At 42.0% G+C, this 25,066-nt stretch overlaps 3 protein-coding genes across 7 annotated transcripts in view; 2 read left to right on the top strand and 1 right to left on the bottom strand.

Annotated features, from left to right (window-relative positions):
- slc20a2 (solute carrier family 20 member 2) overlaps window positions 1-6,324 on the bottom strand; it is a 42,855-nt gene extending 36,531 nt beyond the window's left edge. For 3 of the 4 annotated variants that reach the window (XR_004615068.1, XM_034596765.1, XM_034596773.1), the window contains exon 1: window positions 6,045-6,323. The gene's annotated coding sequence lies outside the window, so the exon portion shown is untranslated. Of the gene's footprint in view, window positions 1-6,044 lie in introns of all 4 variants that reach the window. The other variant, XM_034596772.1, reaches the window with a different exon arrangement.
- Window positions 6,325-10,831: 4,507 nt separating this feature from the next.
- mthfd2l (methylenetetrahydrofolate dehydrogenase (NADP+ dependent) 2 like) lies at window positions 10,832-21,291 on the top strand. 2 transcript variants are annotated; one of them, XM_034596779.1, is made up of 8 exons: window positions 10,832-11,025; window positions 12,142-12,326; window positions 12,517-12,639; window positions 13,253-13,405; window positions 14,904-15,011; window positions 17,792-17,884; window positions 20,508-20,633; window positions 20,768-21,291. In XM_034596779.1, exons 1-8 carry the CDS (start codon window positions 10,883-10,885, stop codon window positions 20,881-20,883), a joined length of 1,047 nt encoding a protein of 348 aa, XP_034452670.1. In that variant the 5' UTR covers window positions 10,832-10,882; the 3' UTR covers window positions 20,884-21,291. The 2 variants fall into 2 exon arrangements, with proteins under 2 accessions (XP_034452670.1, XP_034452671.1); XM_034596780.1 differs by lacking the exon at window positions 10,832-11,025 and adding an exon at window positions 11,478-11,631 and having other exon boundaries at window positions 12,139-12,326.
- A 771-nt stretch (window positions 21,292-22,062) lies between these two features.
- On the top strand, window positions 22,063-24,504 carry epgn (epithelial mitogen homolog (mouse)). Its single transcript, XM_034596782.1, has 5 exons — window positions 22,063-22,197; window positions 22,503-22,628; window positions 23,152-23,272; window positions 23,435-23,587; window positions 23,871-24,504. Exons 1-5 carry the CDS (start codon window positions 22,164-22,166, stop codon window positions 23,923-23,925), a joined length of 489 nt encoding a protein of 162 aa, XP_034452673.1. The 5' UTR covers window positions 22,063-22,163; the 3' UTR covers window positions 23,926-24,504.
- The last annotated feature ends 562 nt before the right edge of the window (window positions 24,505-25,066 follow it).

Here is a 25,066-nt window from a genome sequence, read left to right as displayed (position 1 = left end):
CATTGACTTAACATCATCCCAAATGCCAAGAATAACTTCTCCCATGATTCTGTCTGTGTTTCCTCCCGCGCTTTGCCAAATCTAACATTTTCCAAAACCTTGAACTGACCCCAGGAGTCAGTGGCTAAAATTATGAGTCATTAAAGCTTAAGCTGTGTGCGCTGCCGGACAAATGTACATGAATGAGGAGAACGGGAAAAAACAACGTCCATTCTGTCTTCCATAAATACAGCCACAAAGCCTCACAGTGCAGCAGTAAAGCCTGCCATTAGCATAGTTAACACCGGGCCAGCACCCAAACAAGAGACGCTCTGTGTGACAGCGCTTTGATACAGACCCTGCGGCTACAGAAGGCCACCAGAGACACTACAAAACAGCTCTCAGGCCCGAGTGGAGAGCACAAACAAGGCCAAAATCACACAGCGGGTCAGCGAAAGCCATTCAACGGGCAAAAGCAGTCACACGCTAAACGGGGTAACAAATGACTAATTGTTTACCAGCAAGGTGGTATGAGTTGTTCCCTGTTCGTGGGAGGAGGCCATAGCTTGAAGAATAGTGGGTTTCTTGTGTGAGTCACACTCCCCAATTTAAGTGAGGGTCTCCTCCTTCAGTGCAACAAAGACGGGAAAACCAATAGGAAGCTTACAGCGGGATTCAAGACCTGAGTCAGAGCCGTTTCTGAAGAACACAGAAGAAACCATAACAAATACCACAATCATTCTGTGCAAAGCTAATAAAGGGATGGTTCACCCAAACATTAAAATACACTCATTATCTAGCATATCTAGCATAGTGGTGAGTAGATAATGTGTATTTTAATTTTTTGGTGAACTATCCCTTTAAAGCTTCACTTTTGGGTAAAGAGAATGCAGGCCTACGTGACATCGGTGACAGGAGGATAGACGATAGACTAGCGTTTTTTTTTGTTTTTTTAAAATCGCTCGCATGCTCACCACTACACAGGAGTTCCCTGAAACCAGCTGCACATACATACATGTGTACAAACCACAAATGTTTAAAATGCAGCCTCGGGACATTTGTGTCTAAACAACTTAGATCTGGTTCAGTCTTGTCCCAGACCGAACCAGTGGTTGTGTAGCAGTCCAATTAAGAGATGAAGTGGTTTGCATGATTTTCCCCAAACTGTAATGGTGCCCTGACCCTAAAGCGACGCTGGGATTAAATCATCAAGAGACGCACGAAACAGTGATGTTTAAAAAAGAAAAAAAAAGGCTTCTCCTGAAGTTTCTCCATCACTGCTAATGGCGCTAATGTGAGCTCGCCTCAGTTTCCCTCAGCAACCCTCGCGTGCTGACCTTTCCTGTTCTGTTTTCGTCCAGCGTGCCAGTTGTGACCTTTGTTGGCAAAAAATGAAAACACATGTTCATCAGCTCAACTGGATGCACACATGCTAAGCCAGGTTTTCAGCAATAATGTGGATTAAGCAGGCCCACACACACACACACACACACACACACACACACACACACACACACACACAAACAGCTAAAAGATTGCGACTCTTTCAGTGCTATCATGTGATGTTGCCATGGCGAAGGAGGGCTCAGACATAACAGTGTGATTGTGCTCTGTGATTGTGGGCCGATCAGAGAGACAGACTGTTCCCTCGCTGTGACGCTGCCGGCCCCGGTGCCAACTGCCCTTCCGCCCACAGAGACAGTAGACACGCCCACTGGCAGAAGCCACCCTGCACGGGGCCCCGACCGTCACGGAAACCACAGAAGACTCCAGCGCCTTTTCCAATGCGCAGTCATTTTCCTCCTTCCTTCTTCCGTCTAACGATGCTCCATGACACCGCGACGTGAACTCATTTAAGTAACTCTATACTAAAAGTTACAGTGAGTAACTTTTGTTCCTCATATTTTTCAGTTGAAATATGTTGCGAAGCCTTCTGTGACCCGGACTCATCGAAGAGCTCGGCCGCAGTGCGACGCGAGTTCACGGCGTGAAACCGCTAATAATTCTACGCTGAAATTCGACATGCATGACTTTTCACATTAAGCGCGACGAAATTCAGCAAATAAATTACACTGATTTTTGTGCCTCGGGAAAAGAAAGATGGAATCAACATCAAGCGATTATGATCTGGTGCTACTTTTACTTCATCGGAAAAAAGAAAAAAAAGATCAAATGCCAAGGTGCACCCAATTTAGATTGAGAGAGGAGAACTTGCTTGGTAGGGAAATTCGGTCGCTGACTGACAAAAACACTAAAAGATCAGTGAGAGTAAACCAGAACAGTAAAGTTTGGGGCGACTAAACAACAAGGGCACAGTCACACATAAAGGAAAGCAGGCGAATATCACAGGTCTAAAGTTGAGGTCAATGCAAAACCACTCTGCGAATTTGCTTATTTTATTCCCCCCCTCTCTCTCTCTCTCTCTCTCGCACAGATTGGAAGTGATTGTGAGGCGAAGGATGGCCGCTGCTACATTTGCTGCATATTCTGGTGATAATTCTCTGCAGGTTCATCCTTTACAAGAGGCCCCTTTCATAATATCACAACATATAATTATAAATTTGAATTATACAGTTTGTAAAACATTAGACCTCTGCAATGAAATCATGTATCACAGCCTCTACATTAATCTTACCCCTCCACTGTGTGTCTAATGTAAATAGATTAGATTACTTGAAGGGAAAAAAAAAAAAAAGTCTTTGCATATAAGGAAGGCAGTGCAGTAATGTGGTGTGACCTGCCCCATGCATGGAGGACATTCTTGTCACGGAGCGAGAAGGCGAATTTAACATTGACCTGGAACTGGAGGTGGAGTCACAGCAGAAAGTTCTTTGAAACTGCAAAGCGGCGATGCACGTGATTCAAGATGTGATCCACCCCTCCCTCCCGGGCCTCAAAACTGGTCTGACACAGCTTTGTCAGCACCTTGTTTAACATGAAAACATTACACAATGCACACATGCTTCTTCCATCCATGCAAAAGTCTCCTCCCCCTCAGCCTCCTCAACTGCTGACAGCCAGCTTCAACACAGAACTTCCAAAACACGAGCTTAAGCTGTCTGATTTAACTGCCGTTTACACATGCACCGCTCTGTGTGTGTGTGTGTGTGTGTGTGTGTGTGTGTGTGTGTGTGTGTGTGTGTGTGTTGAAGCGTTTGAGGGTTTGCATAAAAAGAGAGACGACACTGTGGTCCAAGCTGTGATTCTGTACCTTGTCGCCACAGAACTGGAAATTTACTGTGAATCACTCTCGCCTCTATTGTGATTTTATATCAAAACCTAAAATGAGTCAACATTTCTGAGACCTCACCTTAATTCCTCAATAGCGATAGAGAAATTTGAATCAGAGGCAAGTGAGCTTTTCTGTGCGAGGAGACAGCATCGCTGCAGAGAGACGTGCTGCGGTTCAACGCCGGCCTTTACCTGAAATGTTTCTTTGAAAGCGGTTTTCCCTTTGCGAGTCAGACGGCTTCAATTTTTCAACAGCAGCAGATTAAAACCGGGCAGTTGCAAGAACTTTTGTATAAATCCCTGCATGACCGTATTAAAACCTGTGGCGTAAGCTCAGGGGGCATTTCTTCAACTGGACGAGAGTTACTGCGAGTATCTAAAAAGGGTAAACACATGAGTGAAGGGTGGGAGAAGCTGCAAGTAAAGTCTGGCGCCATTTCATTATAAGTTAAGGACGCTTAGACAGATGAGTGTATTTTTAGACAAAGGACAGATGGAGATATTGTTCTTATCGTAGGCGCAACAACAGAATCCCCGGACTGTGCACATAGAGCATAAAGGTGGGTGGAAAGAGGGAAGTCATTAATCTGCCTATCTTATCACAATATGCTTTCATATCAGCCTTATAGACTTTATAGCTGAATGCAGGAATCAGTGCGCCTGGTTGTTTCCAGTTTTACGAGCCTCGGGTGCAGCAAAGCTCTGATGTTGGAGTTTCTCCAAAAAGTTTTTATGGTAGAAAACGACTAGAAGAAATGTGAGGGGGTGACAGACGCCAGCATTCTTTGTGTTTCTCACTCCTTCTTATCACTGTATGGAAATCAATCATTCACAAACACACCCCATTCTGGCCACTTGAATGTTATGTGCTCCCACTGCCTATGAAGCCAATAGGATTAGAGATATTTAGTGTGTGGTATGTGAATTATAAACAACACGGTACAAAGCCTGTGTTTGAAACATTCGAGATGAAATAACAGGTAAAGAGTTGAAATGAGGCAGATCCCTATAAGCTAATCTTACATTTTGTTGTTTTCAGATTGTTTTTCAAGGTTTATCAGGAAATGTTATCCTGCTTCATACTTCTACTCCACCACATTTTAAGCTGTTTTCAAACATGAACTCCACAAGATTTGGTCCACGTATTTTCCGCAGTTTGCCTTTCACATAGGAAGAATTCAGGAGGAGTGTGTGTGGGTCAGACATGGGAAACAGGAGAGTTAAATGCAGATTGTGGGATCCTATAGGTCGAAATTGGATATTTTACTGGGGCGCTGGCAGGAAAAGTTCCAGAAACTGTCCGGAGCAACTGCCTCAGACATTTTCATTCTCACATACAGCCCCTCTGGAAAATTTCAGGAAAGTGTCCGGACTTCAGTGCATGTCTAAAAGCAGCTGTAGAGGAAATATTTCACCTCTTATCGCAATTTTTTTTTTTTTTTTTACAGTTATAGTTAATAGCCACTTCCCAAGTTGGATTTAACATAAAACACACAAGCCCTCACAAAGTATATTACGTAATAATATTGATTAAACTAGCAAACAGTGTGTAAAGTAATCAATCTGTCACCAAGTGTTTGCTCATTGCGTGAACTTTTGGGTTGCTCTATTATATTGTAAAGGCTTTACTCTGTAAAGTGCCTTGAGATAATGCATTTTGTAAAGTTGAGTTAAAGTAACACACATTAATCAAACAGTAGAGGCTAGATTCCTTCACAGAGTACCCTCACTTTTTAAACTTCAAGTACACGTTGCTATTTATATTTGCACACACGGTACTTCAGTAACATTTTCACTACAGGACTATAATTAGCACTGAAGTGCTTTAGTTCTACTTTTACTTGTAAGTAAAGGGTCTGAATCCTTATTTTGCAGGGTGCTGTTGTTGTTCTCCTCCTGCCAGCAGTGTGTGTTCACTGTGATTACGCTCCCAGTGTTTGTGATCATTCCTGTTGGGAAACAGTTATCTGTCACAGTGACAAAGTAGAGAGGCTCACCCTGGAAAGGCAAGTGGGACCTCAGCAGCAGGAACATAGTGTTACCTCACAGTCATTACCTGGCTTGTGATCACACACACACACACACACACACACACACACACACACACACAGAATGTGGGAACATTTCAGATTTACTCACACAGGTAAATACCAGCCCAGACACAATAAACCCCTGGGGCCTCGCTGGGAGACTTGGGACGCGACCTGAGGCCCATGTGGGACAGTCTCACCCATACTTGTTATTATTATTGGGCAATGGGGCGGTAGTGGCTGACTGTGCACATTGCGCATGTCCACTTGTCGACCCGCCTTGTCGTCAGTGTGTGTGTGTCTGCGCAGGGGAAGCTCAGCAGAGTGAAATGAACTCGCGTGATACACAGCAGAATGATTACACTGTTGCATGAGAGCAGCTCTTTGAATCAAAGCGCACGACTTTGTGCTCCCTGCTCTCTTTCCCACACTGATCACGGCACCGCGCATCTGAATCAGCGCTATTGTGGTGGAGTCGCACACGTGCAGCGGCTCCATTCACTCGTTCGGATGCGTGAGTGCGGTGGCGACAACAACGCACCGATGTGGATAACGTCTGTCCAAACACACACACAGACAGACGCGAGAACGTGCGTGGATTTACGCGCTGCAGCAGCTGATTCCCGCACACACACGCGTTTCCACATCTCACTCACCGAGGGCCCCGCTGCTGCTGCACGCACTCGCGCACGCTCGTTACAAAGAAATGCGCAGGGAAAGTGGCTCAACAGGACGGGAAGCCATCGACGCGTGAGGAGACACGGGGGCAGCGATTTCTCCTCTCGCCAGACAAAATGTACTTACCGACGAAATAGGACACCACGAGGAGGGAAATGTGCTGCTGCGTCCGCGCCTCCTCGCCTCTACCGCCGCCTGTGTTTCCCCCACAAGCGCGTTCCTTCCTCCGTGGGCTGCGTCGATAAATGTCACAGGTTCCAGCGGGTCGGCTCGTCGTCTTCACCCCGGAATTGGTGGCACCTCGACTCGGCCGGACTTCACGCGACCGTGTTGCTCTGAATGACGCCGCCTGCTGCTGCTGCTGCTCTCATCCGGGCGTTTCGTGGGGGGGGGGGGATTGAGCCGCCGAACAGCACTGCTCGGGATGACAGCTTTGAGATGGGGGGGAGGGAGGAGAGGTGGAGGAGTAGCGTGAGACAGGGAGAGAGAGGGAGGACTGGTCAATCTGTGGAGGGGCTTCATGACAACATACCTGCATTCATTCATGTGTTCAGGTTGATTACTGAATAAAACCGTGGAGTGAAATGCTTTTACGCACGGACACGGTGTGATTCGTATCATCTGGAATATATTGGATTCATGTGCACAATCACATCCTGCAGAATATTTACATATGATGCAAAATGGGAACGTTTTATTTAAATGTTCTTACTGTCATTTGCTTTTAAATGATGTTGCTCACTGACTTAATGTGGAATTGTAGGATTCTGCAAGGGGCCTATTCAAATAAAAGATGAGTAAACGTGAACACGTCCACAGTACAGTAACTGGGTGTAACCTTGAATTATGAACATATTGTCCTGTTTCCTTTCAATAGAACTGAGCTCATTGTGGATTATTTTTCATGGTTAATGCGCAAAGGAAAGGACCCGTGCCGTGCCGAGCCGAGCTGAGGAATCGCTCTGTGCGTTCCTTTAATTGTTTTCTGTGGAAGTTTTCCCTGGTCGTGCGCACTTAAAGGTAAACACCCGTGTGTTGCGTGAGAAGGTTTTAATCAGTGGGTCGATGTTAATGTTGGATCCGTCTAAATATCACCGTCTATTATGGCTGAGGCCACGTGCGCCGGGCATAAACACAAGGCATGTGTTACGTAACCGGCGGAGCCAGTCAACAGGAGTGGGTGGGAGCGGGAGGAGGAGGAGGAGGAGGGGTCGTTTGGAGGGTAATTAAACCAACCTCAACTCCATGATGTACATTTACAGTCTTTACACTGGAGAGCTATAGAAGACACGTTGAATAATGAGTCATTCGAACAAACTGTTCCCAGTTTCGTCTGGGACTTTTCCCTTTGGTGGACTTTAAGTTTAATTGACACAAATATATAGTTTGAAATATGACAGTTAGAATTTAATGATAGAAACGTCAGCCAGTGTGTGTTTGGGTTTGTGTGCGTGTGATCTAAATAATAATGTCCCTCTCATATGTAATAAAACCTGGGTCTTGTTGAGACATGACTCCTCTCCATTCAGTCGGTGGTGGAGTGGAACAACTGACTCTCCCTCACTCCACATGGAGTTTCACCCACGCCTCGCCAGGCCCATACCTTCTTATTCCACACTGGACTTGTTGTGTACATTTCCTCAACCTACACAAGGCCACAGCCGTAACATTTCGCCAGACAGGACCCTCAGAAGATGTTATCCTATAGAATGAGATGTGTTGCCCAAAGCAAAGGAGAAGGCCACAGAGATTCAAATCAGTGTGGCTCATCAAAAACTGCCCAACCTGGTTCTGTGACTGAAGAGGGTTCAAGAGTGTCAGTCGGATGATCAAAATGAACTGTAGTGACATCCAGTCGAACGCTTAACTCTACAAGGTCCAAAGATTACCATTAAATTCACTAGATTTATGAATGAAAGCCATTGTCATTGTACAAGATAATACAACGCAGTTCTGCGTGCTACTTTTGATTGGTGTGTGATAAAAAACAAACAAACAGGTTACAACAGACAGTTTAAAACAGACACAAGCAATAACATTGGTGGTTAAATGGTTGTTGTGAACCAAATTGCACACACTCACAGATACAAGTCCCGTGAATAGGCCTGATTTGTTTTAATCAAGATTCATGAATTATTCCCTTGGAAATCTGTGAAAATACTAAACAAATCTGGCAATTTTAAAGACAGTGAAACAAACTCCTGGATTCACCCCTTTGTCTGGATTCGCCTCAAAAGTAATTCTCATTTCTTGCCCCATGTTCCATTGAAATCCATTTAGTAAGTTTAATTCTGCTGAAAAAAGTTCTTGAGGTAATGACTAAGGATTGCTTGAGCTTGGTTGGATCAAATTCTGGATAAAGATAGAAAAAGACCACGACCAGAAAGTTTGGATCATCTCAGTGGATGATTCCCATGCAGGTCTCGTCTCTGATCTTCTGACCACAGCTGTCATCTGAAGTTTAAAGATGCTTTAAAAGATGGACCATTCATTAAAAATCTTGTAAACTTGTTGTTTTTTTTCTCACAGCGGCACTTGTCAACCAACACTGACGGGTCAACATCTTGTGCCTCAGATGTACTTTCTGCTCTCTCACAGTCACATAACAAATACCGCAGCTTCGTCACAGTAACAGGAAATTGATCCTCTTTGTTCTTGCTTTCCTGGAGTCTTCTCATACCACGTCAAGCCCCGCTTGTCAACCGCACTATTCACTGTACAGCACAACCTATGTGTTAGCAAACAGACCACACATGTAAAAGCCATAAATTAAGAAAGGGTTAGTGAAGCTTTTGTCACAGAGGATAATACATATGTTCTCTATTGGCCTCGTGTCCAGGCAAGCCTTGTAGGGTGTGGTGTTTACCAGAATTTCTGAATACACTCCCACCATTCAAACAAACCTTTAGTACAAATGTGCCCATAGTCTTTACAACTTCTCAAAATCAACAACTTGATTTCATGCTGTAGTGATATCAACAGCAAAAACCAAACAACATAAATCAGACTCATCCATGACTATTTGAATCTTCATTTTGGTTTTAATCAGACCTTCATGATGCATTCAGGTTTTCTTTTCTTCCATCTCTTCCTTTAATGCCTCCTTTTCTATGCCCCTAACTTTTTGTGGTTCTGAGCTGTCTAACACCAACATGCTAGAATCTAATAACATCACTACTGTGAGATAGACAGTTACTTCCTTACCATAGAGTCACCTGCTGTATATACTTTACAGTATCCTGCATACAATGGTAACGGTAAAAACAGCTTCCTCACATGAATTCAATCCTGGTTCTTTGTCTTTCAATTTTCCAATAATCATTAGTGTGGATGTTTCTCTAGGGAACTAATGAGATGACCATCATCTCCTCTACCTGATCACATGTCTTTACACAAGCTAATGTTATCAGATCAACATCCAGTCAGATGTTTTACACATGTGTGATTTGTACATTATATTCTGAATGGACACTTGAAGCTCATTTCAGCTTTTAGCTTTTAGACACAATTCAGTTGATGCAACAAAGAATCTGCTGCCATCTTGAGGCGGAACAGGGCAGAGCAGTGACACTCACTGCTCTCCTCATCTACTGTAATAATGATAAAGATGAATTTTGTTTTGATCTGAAATTATGTGGCTGTGAAATTTGAACCTGAATCAGAAAGAATTCACTGTCACCATCATTTCTACAGCAATATGCATATTTATATTTGGATAAAGCCTGTTTACCGGCCCTTTTTAATTCATTAGTAAAAAATGGTGGTGAATGGAATTAAGTTTACTTGTGAAAATGTACCTATTACCTCCAAACAGTCATTCAGTGGGCTCTATATTTGCTATAAAAGCAGTGTATTTACTTGCATGGCCACAGTAACTCTCTGAGGTTATTCCCAGGTCGGCCACGGGGCAAAAACATGTTCTTACCCCCCCCCTTGACCCACACAACATATGGGAGTTTCATCATTTCCCAGAGGCCAACCAGTGCTCTGGAGCTGAAATGATCTGTTGATGAAGCAAATACTTGATTAACTGGAAATGTATTGGTGACAATTTAAATAAATGATCATTTATTAAGCTAAAATGCAAACTCCTCAGTGGTTTGAGCTTATTAATTGTGGATGTTTATATTTGTTATGCTCTTGTGTTTGGCTTTTTTTTGTGTGATACTGGAGGACTACTTTTCCCTTGGGATCAACAAAGTATCCATCCATCCATCCATCTCTACATTATATGTCATTTGGTGGACGCTTTTACCCAAAGTAAGTGCATTCAACATCTATCAGGGGCCATGTGGGGGTTCAGTATCTTGCCCAGATGGGGAAGACTGAGAATCAAACTGCCGGCCTTCTGGTTGGAGGATGATCACTCTACCTCTCAGCCATAGCCAGCCCATCTATATATCTATGTACAGTATGTATGTATTTATCTCTCTATCCATCCATCTATCTATATATCTATGTACAGTACAGTATGTATCTCTCTTTCTATCAGTCCATACATACATCTATCCCTCTATGTATGTATGTATGTATCTCTCTCTCTCTCTCTCTCTCCATCCATCCATCCATCCATGTATGTATGTATGTATGTATCTCTCTCTCTCTCTCTCTCTCCATCCATCCATCCATCCATCTATGTATGTATGTATGTATGTATGTATGTATGTATGTATGTATGTATCTCTCTCTCTCTCTCTCTCCCCATCCATCCATCCATCCATGTATGTATGTATGTATGTATCTCTCTCTCTCTCTCTCTCCATCCATCCATCCATCTATGTATGTATGTATGTATGTATGTATGTATGTATGTATCTATCTTTCTCTCTCTCTCTCTCTTTATCAATCTATCCATCCATACATCCTTCCATCTACATGCTGTCCCTCACCCTCCCTCTCACGCGCACACACACACACGCGCGCGCGCGCGACGTACACACGCTCCGCGACGCACGCACACCAACATGGCGGCCTCTGTCTCCCCGCTACGCTCCTCCTTCAGGATTTGTAGCCCGCTAACGTTACACCATCCCCGCTGCCGGGCCAAGCTACGGACGCACAGAAAATGCGAGAGCCAGCGGAGACACGTGCACCAGACTGCGAGCAGGTAAACGGCAGCGCGGCGGAAGCACCGCAGCATTTCACCCGGGTTCACGCGTTGATGTGCTGCGGGATGAATGAGCCGCGGCGCCGCAGCCTCGCCGGAGAAGGCGTGTGGAGCCGTCACGTGTCCGCGCACGGTGATTGACAGCGGGCTTCGCCGTTCACGGCGGAGAGGGCAGGCTCCGCGGATGTAACTCGAGCTGAGAGGCGAGAGACCGGGACTGAGTGAGCCGAGAACAAGCGCCAAACTCCGGCCACGATTGCATAACGCGCCGCAGTTTCGCCGGGTGTAGCATTTCCTTGTAGCACCGCATTAGCTGCTAGTGCTAGAGGACGTTAGCCGCGGCTAACATGACGTGAATGAACAATCAAATGACACGTAGATAAAACACGCGGGCGTCACAGCGAACGCCTTCATTTCAAATGCGTAAATAATTCTTTCATTCACGAATCAAGAGCATTAATTCGTCACTATGGTTACTGGTTTGTGGAGCCACGTCAGTAGCAGAGGTCACGTTACCCGAGAGGAGCTCGCTCATTGGTCAGATGATCGTGCATGCGCACTGCGACAGTAGGATTGAAGGATTCAAGGTTTTTATTGTCACATCCTCAGCTACAAGATATTATTTTATATATATATACAGGTGTAAAAACATATATATATATATATCTATATATAGATATAAATATAGTGTGAAAACAACAAAAGCAGTATCAGCAAATAACTATACAGTTAACTGTATTTTAGTGCAAACAACTGTATTCACCAATAGTACAAACTAAATTGATCTTTTCCACATAGTCCCTGAGGGGGGGGGGGGGGGGGGGATGTGTTTGTTGATCATAGGTGTGAGTCAGTCTTTGGTGTTTTGGGGCAGAACAAGTGTAGGTAGAGTCAACATGTTCTCGCAGTTCCAGATGTTTCAGTTACCATGGCTTGCCTAATCTCTCAGGAGGCCCCCAGGGATAAAAAGGTGTTTGTTGGCCTCTGGTGATCGTGAATTGTTACTTATTGATTTTCTTTCCTCAAGTAGCCACTAATTTATTTGAATTAATGTGCCGAGTCTGTTTTTCAACCTGTGATGTGCTATGAGCTGTCTGTATGATTTACGATTCCCAGGCATGCTGCTGTGGTGATTTCGGGGACAGAGTTGGCTCGTCAGCTCCACAGAGAAATCCAGCGTGATGTGGAAGAGCTGGTAGCTCAGGGCAACATGAGACCCCACCTAGGAGTGGTCCTAGTGGGGGACGACCCGGCCAGTCGTACCTATGTCAGGAACAAGACCCGGGCCGCCAGCATCCTGGGTCAGATATGAGCATTGCATGCATCCCTGATTTTTACAGTTTTAGACATGCATGAAAATATAAATGCACATGTACATGGATGAACATGTTTTTATGGGAAAAAAGTATTTGCTAATACTTCCACACAGCTGTAAATGAACATGCGCATGGCCACAGTTGTGAACTTGTATTATTTGTACGTGCGCTCCAGGTATTTCCAGTGACACAGTGGTGAGGCCGAGCTCGGTGTCCCAAGAGGAGCTGCTGGAGCTGATTGACAAGATGAACCGTGACTGGAGGGTCAGCGGCCTGTTAGTGCAGCTGCCACTTCCCGGTAAACACGTGTCACAGCTGCACGTTTTCCTCACTGACATCAAAGTTACCTAATGTTCACTGCAGTTCAATTTGGGGTGATCTTATATAAATATACATACATATATACTTGTGCATGTATAGTTACATTTGACTTTTTCAATAGCAGGTCTCAAATGTATTTCCTTTGACCTGACTTGAATCCTGGTTTACATTTCACATAGGTCTCATTTGCCTGTAGAGCACAAGCCTATTATAAAACATGTCACTGAATAATAGAGAACTATAAGATACTGGACCTGAACTGTTTATTCACGAGCATATTACGTACATCCAATTTTTGTAAGATTCTCATTTAGGTAAATTATTTGTTTCGATCTTTTTCATTTCTATTTATTTTCCAGTTTTTCTTTTAAACATGGGTTACATCATCCTTGCAAGACTTCCTCTAAACAATTTATTATTTTTTGAATTGTATACTTTCAGTAAGAAATAAGTCCGTATCAGGCCATTTGATATTAACATTGAAATCATCCCCCGTGTTTAGAGCTGCATGTTCAACAGTTAGTCTTTATTTGGTGTGTTTTATCAAATGTGTTGCTGAGTATCTGTCTGACTCCCTCCCCCCTGCTCAGAGCACATCAATGAGCGAGCCGTGTGTAATGCCATCGCTCCAGAGAAGGATGTGGATGGTTTCCATATTGTGAATATTGGGAAACTGTGTCTGGACCAGAGATCCATGGTGCCTGCCACCCCTGCGGCAGTCTGGGAGATCATCAAAAGAGCAGGTGAACAGTCAGAACCACTTCAGCTCCATTACTCACAACCAAGTTTCAAATTCTGATTTGAATATTGTTGATTTGTCCTGGTTTTAATGGTGTGTTGGTATTTATTTTTACTTTGCTGCAAACAACTAATCCTCTAGAGTGCAATAAAGATCTATTAAATTGTATTGAAAGAAGACGATTATCTATATCACTCATCTCAGAGCTTATTTTGTGCAACTTCTAAGTTTTGTCTATGCTATTACTTTATTCTCTCTGGAGGCAATGAGAGAAGCAGCCACTAGGTGGTGCATAACAGTATTCCAACCTAAATTTTGTCGGTTATTCTCTTGACCAAGTGAATGATGTAAATATTCTGCCTAATTAGAACTGGGCCGGCAGCAAATGCAAATAGTAGGACAATGAAGTAAGTATCCAAATAGTTTCATTGTACTCAAAATGTAATGATTCAAATTTGGCTAAATGAAGTGTTTGTAACCTTTTAAATAAGGCACATACGTCTTCATATTTAGTCAAGTTACATTAACAAAACATGTATGATAAAGAAAAGAACAATTGACTCACTTGTTAAGATAGAACAATTCTTTCTGCCTGATGATTGAGATTGAACTGGCTCTACTTGTAGATGCTGTAGGCTGTAATAAATGTATGATATTGTAAAATAGGCTGCCAGGGAAAGTAAACCCTTTGTTGTCTTACTGATTAAACCCCAAAAGAGGGTGCTGTTGATCAGCTGTTAGAGAATCTCTTTCAGTTCCATACCACACAGCATAGAGCAGCTTAGCATGCTCTCTGCAATTGTGTTTGCAGAATATGATGAGGATGAAGAAGAAGGTTCTTCTCCTCTCTCTCTCTTTTTGGACAAGAGGGAGCAGACATAAAGATATGTCTGTGAAAAGCTCACATTGGCCATTTTTTTAATGGCAAACCAGTAAATCTTCAGGTGAGGTATCCTACCACAACTGAAAACGAGGGTTTAGATTAATGGTGTTAAATAACACACAACCACCACTGCGGCCCGTTGCTTTGTTTGTCGGGCTGTTTTCGTTCTGTACCTGAACTTACTAAATGTAAATCTGATTGAATATGTTGACTAAACCCTATACACGAAGAATTACACAATTAAAGAGAGGAATGAATAAAATCTAAAAAGGCCATTCTGTTTAATATAGTCTTACCTATCCTTCCACTATACATCACTGTAAAGACCTCTGTCTTACCTGGCAGTGAAATTTATAACACTGTTACACACCACATGTGTAACGTTGTGGTGCCAGGCTGTGGTGCAGCTGACAGAATAACCCCACTCCCACACGCCTCTATGATCAAACAAAGGTTAAATACTGCCCTAGGCTCTCTGTGTGATGTTTTGGTTAATTTTTCTGTTGATCAAATGATATTGCTGCATGCACGTTCAAGTTCTCTTTATCTCAGTTTGCAAATACTGTGCATCTGACATCAATTATTTGAAATCTTTTTCCTTGAAAATGTGTTTGTGCAGGTATTGAGACAGTGGGAAAGAATGTGCTGGTCGCTGGACGCTCCAAAAATGTCGGAATGCCGATCGCAATGTTGCTGCACACTGATCGCAACCATGAACGCCCTGGAGGTAAGTGTGCGTGTGTGTGTGTGTGTGTGTGTGTGCGCACACAGATGAGCCAGCATCTTTGTACGCAAATGATGTTTCACCATCTTGGCTTTCTCCCAGGGATAATTAACACTTTGTTAGGATGTGATCAATGACTGAAGATGGGAATGACTCCTTGCCTGAAAGAAAAAACAATAAATGCTGATGCATGTCCGGCTGGAGGAGTTAAAAAAGGAAAAGGGAGCGTGAAGGAAAAGCACAGGGCGAGATTCTTGGCATTGTGCACCCCTGCAGGAAATATCAACTTTCCTTATAAGGGTGTAGGAAGTAGGGAGGGGGTTTGGAAAGGCAGAGCATATAATTTACTGCTGTGATGAAGCAACAAGATAAATTTGACCTGTTAAAGTTTTGCAGGTCAGATTAACACAAAAGTTTAATAACTTTCACCTGCATGCAAATATGCAAAAACTCCCCTTCTTAACCATTTTGGTCAAAATTAGGCCCAGGTAAGTCAGAACTTGTGAGCAGTCGGTGCAACAGGCTCACGGCCTCTGTCTTTACGTGTCAATTGAGTGTAACACTATTGAGATGCAAGTATACTGATGCACTGACCTGCTGCCAGTTTGTTGTTTGGGTGTTTTCATGCACATCATGGACCATGAATGTGTGTTGCCCTTGAAATATAATGCATGAACTAATGAGCTGCTGACAAGAGTCACACAAATCAATCAACATAGCATCAACATTACATGTTTTGTTTAATTAGAATATCTGATAGCAGAGAGGAGGTGAAAGTGGGATGAAATACCGGGATGTACTAGTCTATGGCTGGAACAGTATCACAGACCAGTGGGTCAACAGGAAACCTTATTTTGTCAAGGATTAAAAGGAACGTGTCTGAAATAAATAAATAAAAATCCATATTATTGAAACATTCATTTGGCCCCTTTGAAGCGATCAGTGAAGTAGAATGTTGTGCAAAACGAAACAAGTAAATGAATGTGCACCAACCGTCAATGACAAGGTTACAAATACGATGACGTTGAAACAAGCACCTGGTTTAACTTTTGATAACACACCCTAAACATTTCTTAATCCCCCCCAATTTATCACACACACACACACACACACACACACACACACACACACACACACACACACACACACACACACACACACACACACACACACACACACACACACATTTATACTTCTATCTTAGTGAGGACACTCATTGGCATAAAGCATTCCTTAGCCCCTCACCCTGACCTTAACCATCCAAACTAAATGCCTCACCCTCTGAACAGCCCTTTGAAGAAGTGAGGACCGGCCCTAAATGTCCTCACTTTCCAAAAATGTCACTCTGTAGGGTCTATGCTTAAAACGGTCCTCACAAAGGTATAAGTACAGGAACACACACACACGCACACAGACCACCAGGTATGTGGTGCAACTGTGATGTGCTGTGACTCGTCTTCCCTCCCCCTCATTCTTATCTTGCAGCCCTCCCTGCGTGATCCCTCTGAGCCTCTACGCACTGTCACAGTTCAGTTATCACTCCGCAGGATGTCCCAACACATTTGACACAAAGACCTGGATTACTATTGTAAACGTTGTTACCTCACCAGCCCCACGTAGCACTTTATGTCATAAAAATATAGGGAAGTACAGGGAATCCTGACTTGGCTGTCCTGACTGGAAGATGTTTCATGCTGAGGTCAGTGGAGCTTAGTCCTGGACAATGCACACATGATGTCATCTGCCAGGCTTGAAAAATGAAAGATGGAAAAGTAGAAAGTAGTAGTCGTAGTGTGGATGCAGCCCATGTCCCCCAACTCCACACTGTCCATTCAGTTTTGGATGACACCCTTTCACACTTGGCCTCAGAGGACTCCGACGACTCTAAAGACTTTCGTCAACAGCAGGAGCACTAATGAGCCATGTGACATAAATGACCTTATATCGCCAGAGGTTAAATACCCGGGTCTCCACACCAGTCAATCAGAACTAAAAAAGCCTCTTAAGATATGAGGTGAAACGTCTCCATTCATGTTTTCTTGGATAACCATGATCATGATAGACATCTTGCAATGATCACAGCAGACTCAACAGCACTAAAAGAAAGAAATATTAACATTTAAATTAGATAATAAACATATTAATATAATACTAACATATTTAAAGAGACAGTTTATCCTCATTTTTTCTCGTATTTCCTGAGACATGCAGGAAATGTAGGTTTAGCATGTTTAGGTCACTTTTACCTCCTGACTTAATTAATATTCTAAAAACTGATTCATAAACCATAAAGATGTACAGCTATCAAATAGTCCACTTGTAATATTTTAACAGGTTTTTTCACTCAAAATAATTTTAGTGTTTTAGTCAACTAAAGGACGAGTGTGTACTTGTACTTAAAAACATGTTTTGATGGTAGAAAATGAAAATATCTAAAGGACTAATTGCAGGTGTTTTATGAATTAGAGCTTAAAGATAAACTTGATTAACTTGTACATATATGAACGATAAGAGGATGTTTATTTTTTTTTTACAATGCCACTGCTCCCTGGAAGGTTCATATTATATTTCATTTAAAGTGCAGTAAGGTTTTCTGACGTCAGCAGGAGGGGTTTTTGTTTTTGAGCAGGCACGCCTCAGAAAACCCTGTAGAAAGTGTCATTGTTTGTCAGGATAGCTCCCTGTCAACTGTTTTCAGACAAAGACACTCCTCGAGGTGTGGGAGAAAAACTTTTGTTTTATATGAGTCGACCAAGCTCAATAAAAGTCTTGTTTCCGATCAGGAGATGCCACAGTGACCATTGTCCACAGATGTACACCGAGGGAGCGGCTGAAGGAGCTAACCAGCCTGGCTGACATCATTATTGCAGCTGCAGGTAAATGTGACATTGACATGAGTAATGAGTGTCTTTACTCTTTTATACTGACAGTTAATCTGAATGACTCAGAACCAGATATGTCTCTAATGATACAAATCATTCACAGGGGTTTATAACATATTAGTCACTATTAGCCACAATTATTGTAGGTATTGATCATGATTAATTTCTATATCAATCATTCCGGCTATAAAATCGTGTCACTTGTGTTAAAATCTCCATCATTACAGTTTTCTTTGTGTCAAAGATGATTTTCTTCAACTCTCTTGTTTAACCCTTAAATATATTCAGTTTACAACGTTTGAAACACCGTGTCACTCTGACAGTATTTAGGTCTCCAGGTCGTCAGTCAGACACAACTGCTCGAAGAAATTAGGATGATCAGCATTCTCAGGCAGAGCAGCAGAAAAATGGATCTCAATTCCTTCTTATAGCAGAAAATGCACAAGCGTCCATTTAATTATAACAACACTTAAAACATGGCTCAAGACAAACCAGTCATGTGACCTTTGTTTTCTGATATGGAGACTGCAGCTGGGTCTCAGTTCACGGGTCGCCTCTTTCAGAGGACGCCGTCTACGAAGGAGTCGGCCAACGTTGGCCATTTCGACTGCGAATAAGATGGTCTGGTATTCGGAGGATTTCCTTTTTGTGTCACCAGCTTATTCCACCCTTAGTGTAGGCTACTTACTACTCAGCAGCCTAGCTTGCTTGTTAGCTTTGTCACAGGCATGCAATGAATCCTGGGATAGGTTGGCCTGAGGGGGTTCCTACGTTGCTCGGTGAATAGAAAGTTACATTTGTCGGCTGCATTTGAAGCAGCCAACAAATGGGACAGTTTAACCGCGCTGCAGCCTCTGAGGGAAGTGGCCCCTGACTTGAGATGGGGCCAATTGATCAAACAGTTGCAGATTGATTTAATGTTTTTTGTTTGACTAAATAATTGTTGTAATTTTTGTTTGTTGAGACTCATTAAACTTTGAATTAGTTAATTAATTATGTTGTTGCTGAAGCGGCTCTTTCTTCAAGTCCACACTCCTTAATCTCCTGTCAGATGCCTTTTCATCATGTTGCGCTGCACAAGGGGGTGGGGGGTGGGGGGTGGATTATGTGCACTGATAATGCAAGAGGGAGTAAAGATTGTGAAAGTGCTAACCAGCCCTTACTTGAATCTCAATAATCAGCTCGGAAGTGTCGCGGATATTTACCTGCTCTGCTCCACTTGGGCCGAGGATTGTGGAACAACAGTGAACTGTTGCTGCTGGAATGTGAGACCATCAATCAATTCAGGGCAACAATATCCTTTTAAAAGCTCTTGAGTAACATAACGCCTGAAGGGGTGCCATGTTGTCTGCCGCGTCGAATAAATCAAATTAAAGCAGGGACGAGCAGTTCACTTCCCTTTCATCCGATTTGTACATGTATGTTTTGTATATTAGGACACGCTGCTGTATAATTAAATGAACCTCCAGCAGTTTCAGTGTCCCCTGGGAAATTGTCAAGTGTTTGGTAAAAATCGAGGGTGTGTTGTGGATTGAAATGTTGTCGAACCTGCAGTGAATGTGTCACTGTGGTGTCTGTCTGCTGCGTATTGGCTGTGGTATTTTCTACCGTTAAACCCCGTCCTTAATTGTTATTTGGCTCAGATTCGATCCCAATGTGGAGCACCTCCAGTTTTAGGATTATAACCTGACTCGCTTTGGAAGCCGACTTCAAAGTGGCGCGGTTGTTAGAATAAATATATATGACCTAATTATATCCTTCCTCACAGACTCTCAGCTGAGGCGTCATCTTATTCTGCTCTGCAGCCTTTTTAAGTATCAGGTGATGATTGGTAACTGTCATGGGAACCAGGGGTTAAAAAGAGACAAGTATCACTGCAGCTTTCTGTTCAGAGACACTCTTATAACTTAAAAATGTATCAGCTCTTTAGTTTGATCTTGATAAGGTTCATTTACATTTTGATGGTGGTCTGAGGTTAGATTTATTCAAGCTAACGTTCAACATGAAGGTGAGGGTGGAAGGCTCCAGGATTTGTTCCTCTATAACTGGATGTGGTACATATACTGGAAGAAGAAACCAAAGAGTGTGCGTCCTTGTTCCTGACGATAGGGGTGGACACTCAAACTTTCTCTATGCCGCTCCCTATTTGTTTGGAGTCTTATTTTGATAGTTTGCCAAGTCACGCACATTTTTCCATGAATTCCGAAGTTTTAGGTTTCACGTTGTCTGAGACGATTCAACATGTAACACAACAAGAGACCATCCTTGAATAAAGAATTTAATTAAATATCTTCGAGCACATGCACAGAGGCTCAGTTACCAACTTGGCAAAGCAGCCATTTTCCTCAGGACCGCAGACCGCAGGTGTCTCCACAACCCCACGGTTCACTGTCCTGGCAGTTTTTGTTAATTTGATTAATTATAACTTAAAATATGCAACACATGTAGATTTACACATACACATTGTACAATGTCAGCAGACATGATAAGGGCCTTAGAGTGTTTCCTGCATTTGCTTGTGACCTTTGTACAGTGTTGAATCACGAAACCAGGGGTCATGTAATCCTTTAGGAATAATATTCCCATGTCCTGTCTCTGTAAACTCTCCATGTTGTAGGTGTTCCCAGACTGATCACAGCAGATATGGTGAAAGAGGGCGCAGCGGTCATCGACGTCGGCATAAATCGAATCCAAGACCCGAAGACGGGAAAACTCCGGCTCATTGGTGACGTGGACTTTGAGGGTGAATAATCAAAACTTCATTTGAATATAAACTTTAGTTAGAGGGCAAAGCATAAACAATGCCAGGGATATAGATTTACAAAACTGGTATATAACATTTTCAAAACATGCTTAACTCATCTGTTTGCCTTGCAGGAGTGAAGGAGAAGGCAGGAATCATCACTCCTGTTCCCGGGGGTGTGGGTCCCATGACGGTCGCCATGCTGATGAAGAACACTGTGACTGCTGCCAGAAACGCACTGATGCATTAAACACTGACACAGTATAAAGCCATTCATTTTAATGAATGCTATATGATACAATATGTATATGCAACAGAGATGTATTACTTTTAGGTTTGCGCACACACACACACACACACACACACACACACACACACACACACACACACACACACGCACTTTGCCAAACATCTAACACACTTTATTTAAAACTCCATGAGCTCAAGACTTCATACCTGCTGGGAAACTTATTTGATATGTACTTTGTTTATATTGTGAATTTGTTCATTTATTTATTTAAGTTATTTATTTCAGAGTTCACTTTTTGTGACTTTAGATTCATATTTTTTCTACTGACTTCGTTTTGGTTAATTTTTGAACATTCCAGATTCACTGGAAAAGGAGTATTAAATAATAAAAGACAATGCGGTGCAAATATTACAATCTCACTTTCTTTCTGTTAGCGACTGGGTTCACATTAGTTCTTGTCACGCAAGAACTATGAACGATAGTTTGTGTAACTGTAATTAGTTGTTTAATGCGATGAAACGTCATGATTGACAGCTGAGACCGAATGAAGACGGCCCCACTCCATGATCACGACTCCGCGGACTCTGGCTGCAAATAACGTCATCAGCGTTGTTTTGGGATGAACTTAAAACAACTAAAATGACAGAACCCATCTTCAATAAAAAATATTTAGCCTGTACTTTGACTTTATAGTTTGGTCCAAACCCCATTCATTAACACGGAGGAGGTCGGGTTTGAATCGGGTCATGACATCTATGCTTCCAACCGGCAGTAAAGAATTTTCTGTACATCTCATCTATGATGCTCTTCCTTGGCGTCATACTAATAACAAGCCAGAAAAGAAAAAAACTATTTGGCAGTTGCCCGTCTGAGGGAATTGAGGCTTTCCCAACACCTGTAACTTTCAATGAAGCAACCTCCCAAACCGGCAAAGGAGGCATTTTATTGAAACTCAATCCGCCAGGGGGCTGCGTGGGTTCAGAAACTTCCAACGAAGAAACTCCACTCAAAAAGCCTCTGGGTAATCACATGCCCCCACCACCACCACCTCCACCACCGTCAGCCCGCAGACTCTGTCCCTACATGCTGGGAGTCGTTCGGAATAAAGGAAATGATTCAGATGTTTTTTTGAAAGGAAATGCTTCTCATTTTTCACGAAATCCTCGGTTCGTTGATTGGCTGTTTGAATCGGTTCGGTGGTTGGCAGCACGGTATATAAGCTCGGCACAAACCAGCTGTGGATCACACCGCTCTGTCATCAGACACCACACCAACAGAAGATGTTCACACAAAGACAGACCAACCTGGAGAGAGGTAAGTGTCAATGACGGCACCATTTTTTGTTCATATTCTGTGATTCTAGCAAAGCAATTGAAATGTGTTTTTGTGATGTAGCCGTTCTTATAAAAGTAGAAATAAGATCATACATTAAACCGTATTGAGGGCAGTTTTTCTGAGATTTGTTTCTAAAAGATTATTCTCCACAATTTGGTAAAAAAAAATAAAAAGAATTTTGATGAGAAGATATACAGTTTTGCAGCACAAGGGAGGAAAATAAACTCTTATAAGATCTAATAATGAAACTTCCTATTTTCTGTCATTTGCCTCCCGTCTCTCAGTCGTCCTCTCAGCGGTGGCAGTGCTGCTCCTCCTGACCGCAACAGGACAAACTGCGATTCTGACCGACAACCTCCAGACAACAGCAGCTTCTCTTCTTTCAAATACGACCCCGCAGCTCAACACCAGTGAGTGTCTTCACTGGAGTTTTTTTTATCATTGTGAAGATAAATCACTTTGTAAATAATTAATCCTTTAAATCCTGGACATCTGTCAAATTAAAATCAACAGACCAGTGAAAATATATTCATCTGTAACACTTAAAAAGTATATTTTAAATTTTCATGTTATATTTTGTATTTTACTTTTTATTTTCAAATTGCTGTTTTTCCATTGTTTCATCATTAGCTTTTGTAGTTTTGATACTTTTATCCTACTTGCTTCTCAAGTTTTATCGTTTCATATACCTCTATTTATGCTTTTGTATAGTTTATGCTTTGACATTTTTTATTTATTTTATTTCTACAAAGCACATTGAGCTGCAATGTATGAAAGGTGCTATATACCAACAAAATAACGATTAATATAATTATTGTTATTTGTATTATTCATTTCCTGTATCAGTTAATTGCCTATTGCCACAAACAGGCTCTCCACAATGTTGTGTTACAATGTGATGATTGATTGTGATGCATCTCTTCCTGTGTGCAGGCAGCATGGAGCATCCGAAGGCTCTGCGAACATTCAAATCATGTGACAGCAAGGATGAGAAATACTGTGAGAACGGCGGCGAGTGCATGTACCCCCAAGACAGCGACAAACCTTTTTGCATGTAAGATGAAAACAATTACACACATATACACGCATTTATGTTGTAGAGGTGCAGTGTGTATCCTGTTTTTAGTTGTGGTCAGTGAAAAATACAGTGCCGGGCACATGTTGGTTCGTGTTCACCTGTGGAATGCACTCACATACCTCTCTGTCTGGTTTGCAGCTGCACGTCCTCGTACAGCGGCCCTCGCTGCCACTTCTTCAGTGACAGCACTCACACTCTGCCTGAGTTGGAGCAGCTGATCGGCATCACCTTCGGGGTCGCCATGCTCTTCTTGATCCTGGCCATCGTAATTTACTGCTTTATCAACAGGAGGTGGGTTTGTTTCTTTATGTTATTAGGAACAGGGGAATGTGATAATATAGGAATTAAACCACAAAATGCTTGAAATAAAGTCTTTAATTTGATTACCCTTGAGAAACTGACAACTTTGTAATTTGGACATTTCTCAATATTTACTCTCAATGCTTTAAACTCAGTTTCTCTCTGTTTGTTTTTTTTTTTTGATTTCCAGTGTTTTCACACTTATTAACAGTTGTATGTTACTTTTCAAAGACGTCTTGAAGTTCTAATACAGATGTTTGTTTGTTTTCTCCAGGTGTATGAAATCAGCCCAACTTATAAAATCTGCACCCTCTGAAACGTCAGTGTGATGTCGATGTTCCTCCTCCTCATCATCTTCATCACTCCTACAGCCATTGTCTAAAAGCGTTTTGTACTTTATTTAACCCTTTTAATTGACAAGCATAAAGAAAAGATCTATTTATTTTCACACGATCGCTCAAACCAGCAGATCCTCTGACGTGAAGACGTCCAGATGACGTCAAACTCAATGATGTCAGACCTGGTTGAGCCTTTTTATTCTTCAAACAGGGTCAGATATTATTCATTTTATTGTCCTTTAAAAACAGACAGTGAGAAATGATGTGTATTTATTGTACTATAGAATTTAACTTATTGAACGTACTGTTAATTTAAATGTTTGTCATAGATTTACGGAAAAGAATATTTATATGTTGCCTGAATGACTATAGTTAAAAGGTGAATAAACACAAACTGAAACTTATTGATGAAGTTTCTTTTATCATTGTTCTCAAATCAGGAGCCTTGCGACAGGAGACATTGTTTCTATGTTGGAAATCACTTGTCAAATTTAATATTAATGTCCCTGATGTGACACAGGTTGCATGTCAGTGAACATGAACTGAATAAATAAACATGCAATCAAATGGCAAATGTGTTCTCTGTTAATCATGAAGTGTTTATATAAATATTTAGTGCACAAGTCTAAATAGTGATCATTTAAAACAATGCAGAGGAAACTAAAACACAGTCCTTTATCATTTACCATTTTTCTTATAAACAATCTTGATAGAAGATTATAGGAATATTACAGTTAGGTTAGCTCAGCATTTACCTGGTTGTATTGCCAGAAAATGGTTGAGTACATTTACTAAATACCTTACTAAAGATAGTTTTAGATTTTTATTTGAGTTTTTCTATTTCGAGCTACTTTACATTCGTTTTCACCACTGCAGATGGAATTAAATAATTTTCACTGCACTACATTTATAAGAGAGTAAAATTCTGATATGTGACATTCTGCTGTATAATAAATACTTTTGATACTTCTGTGCTTTTATAAATGAAGGATTGGTAATGTAGGGTTTTCATAATGTGGAATAACTAGGCTACTTCTCGTTCATATTCTTCCTCCACCAGTGTTTATCTGCCCCAGTACAAAAATAACCCCTGGAATAATCTGTGTTTCCATCGGTGATGATGTGATGACGG

Source organism: Hippoglossus hippoglossus, chromosome 9 (genome assembly GCF_009819705.1).
Source record: "Hippoglossus hippoglossus isolate fHipHip1 chromosome 9, fHipHip1.pri, whole genome shotgun sequence".
Taxonomy (NCBI): domain Eukaryota; kingdom Metazoa; phylum Chordata; class Actinopteri; order Pleuronectiformes; family Pleuronectidae; genus Hippoglossus; species Hippoglossus hippoglossus.
Note: the sequence above shows the minus strand (reverse complement) of the source record. Positions and strands in the feature narration are given on the sequence as shown.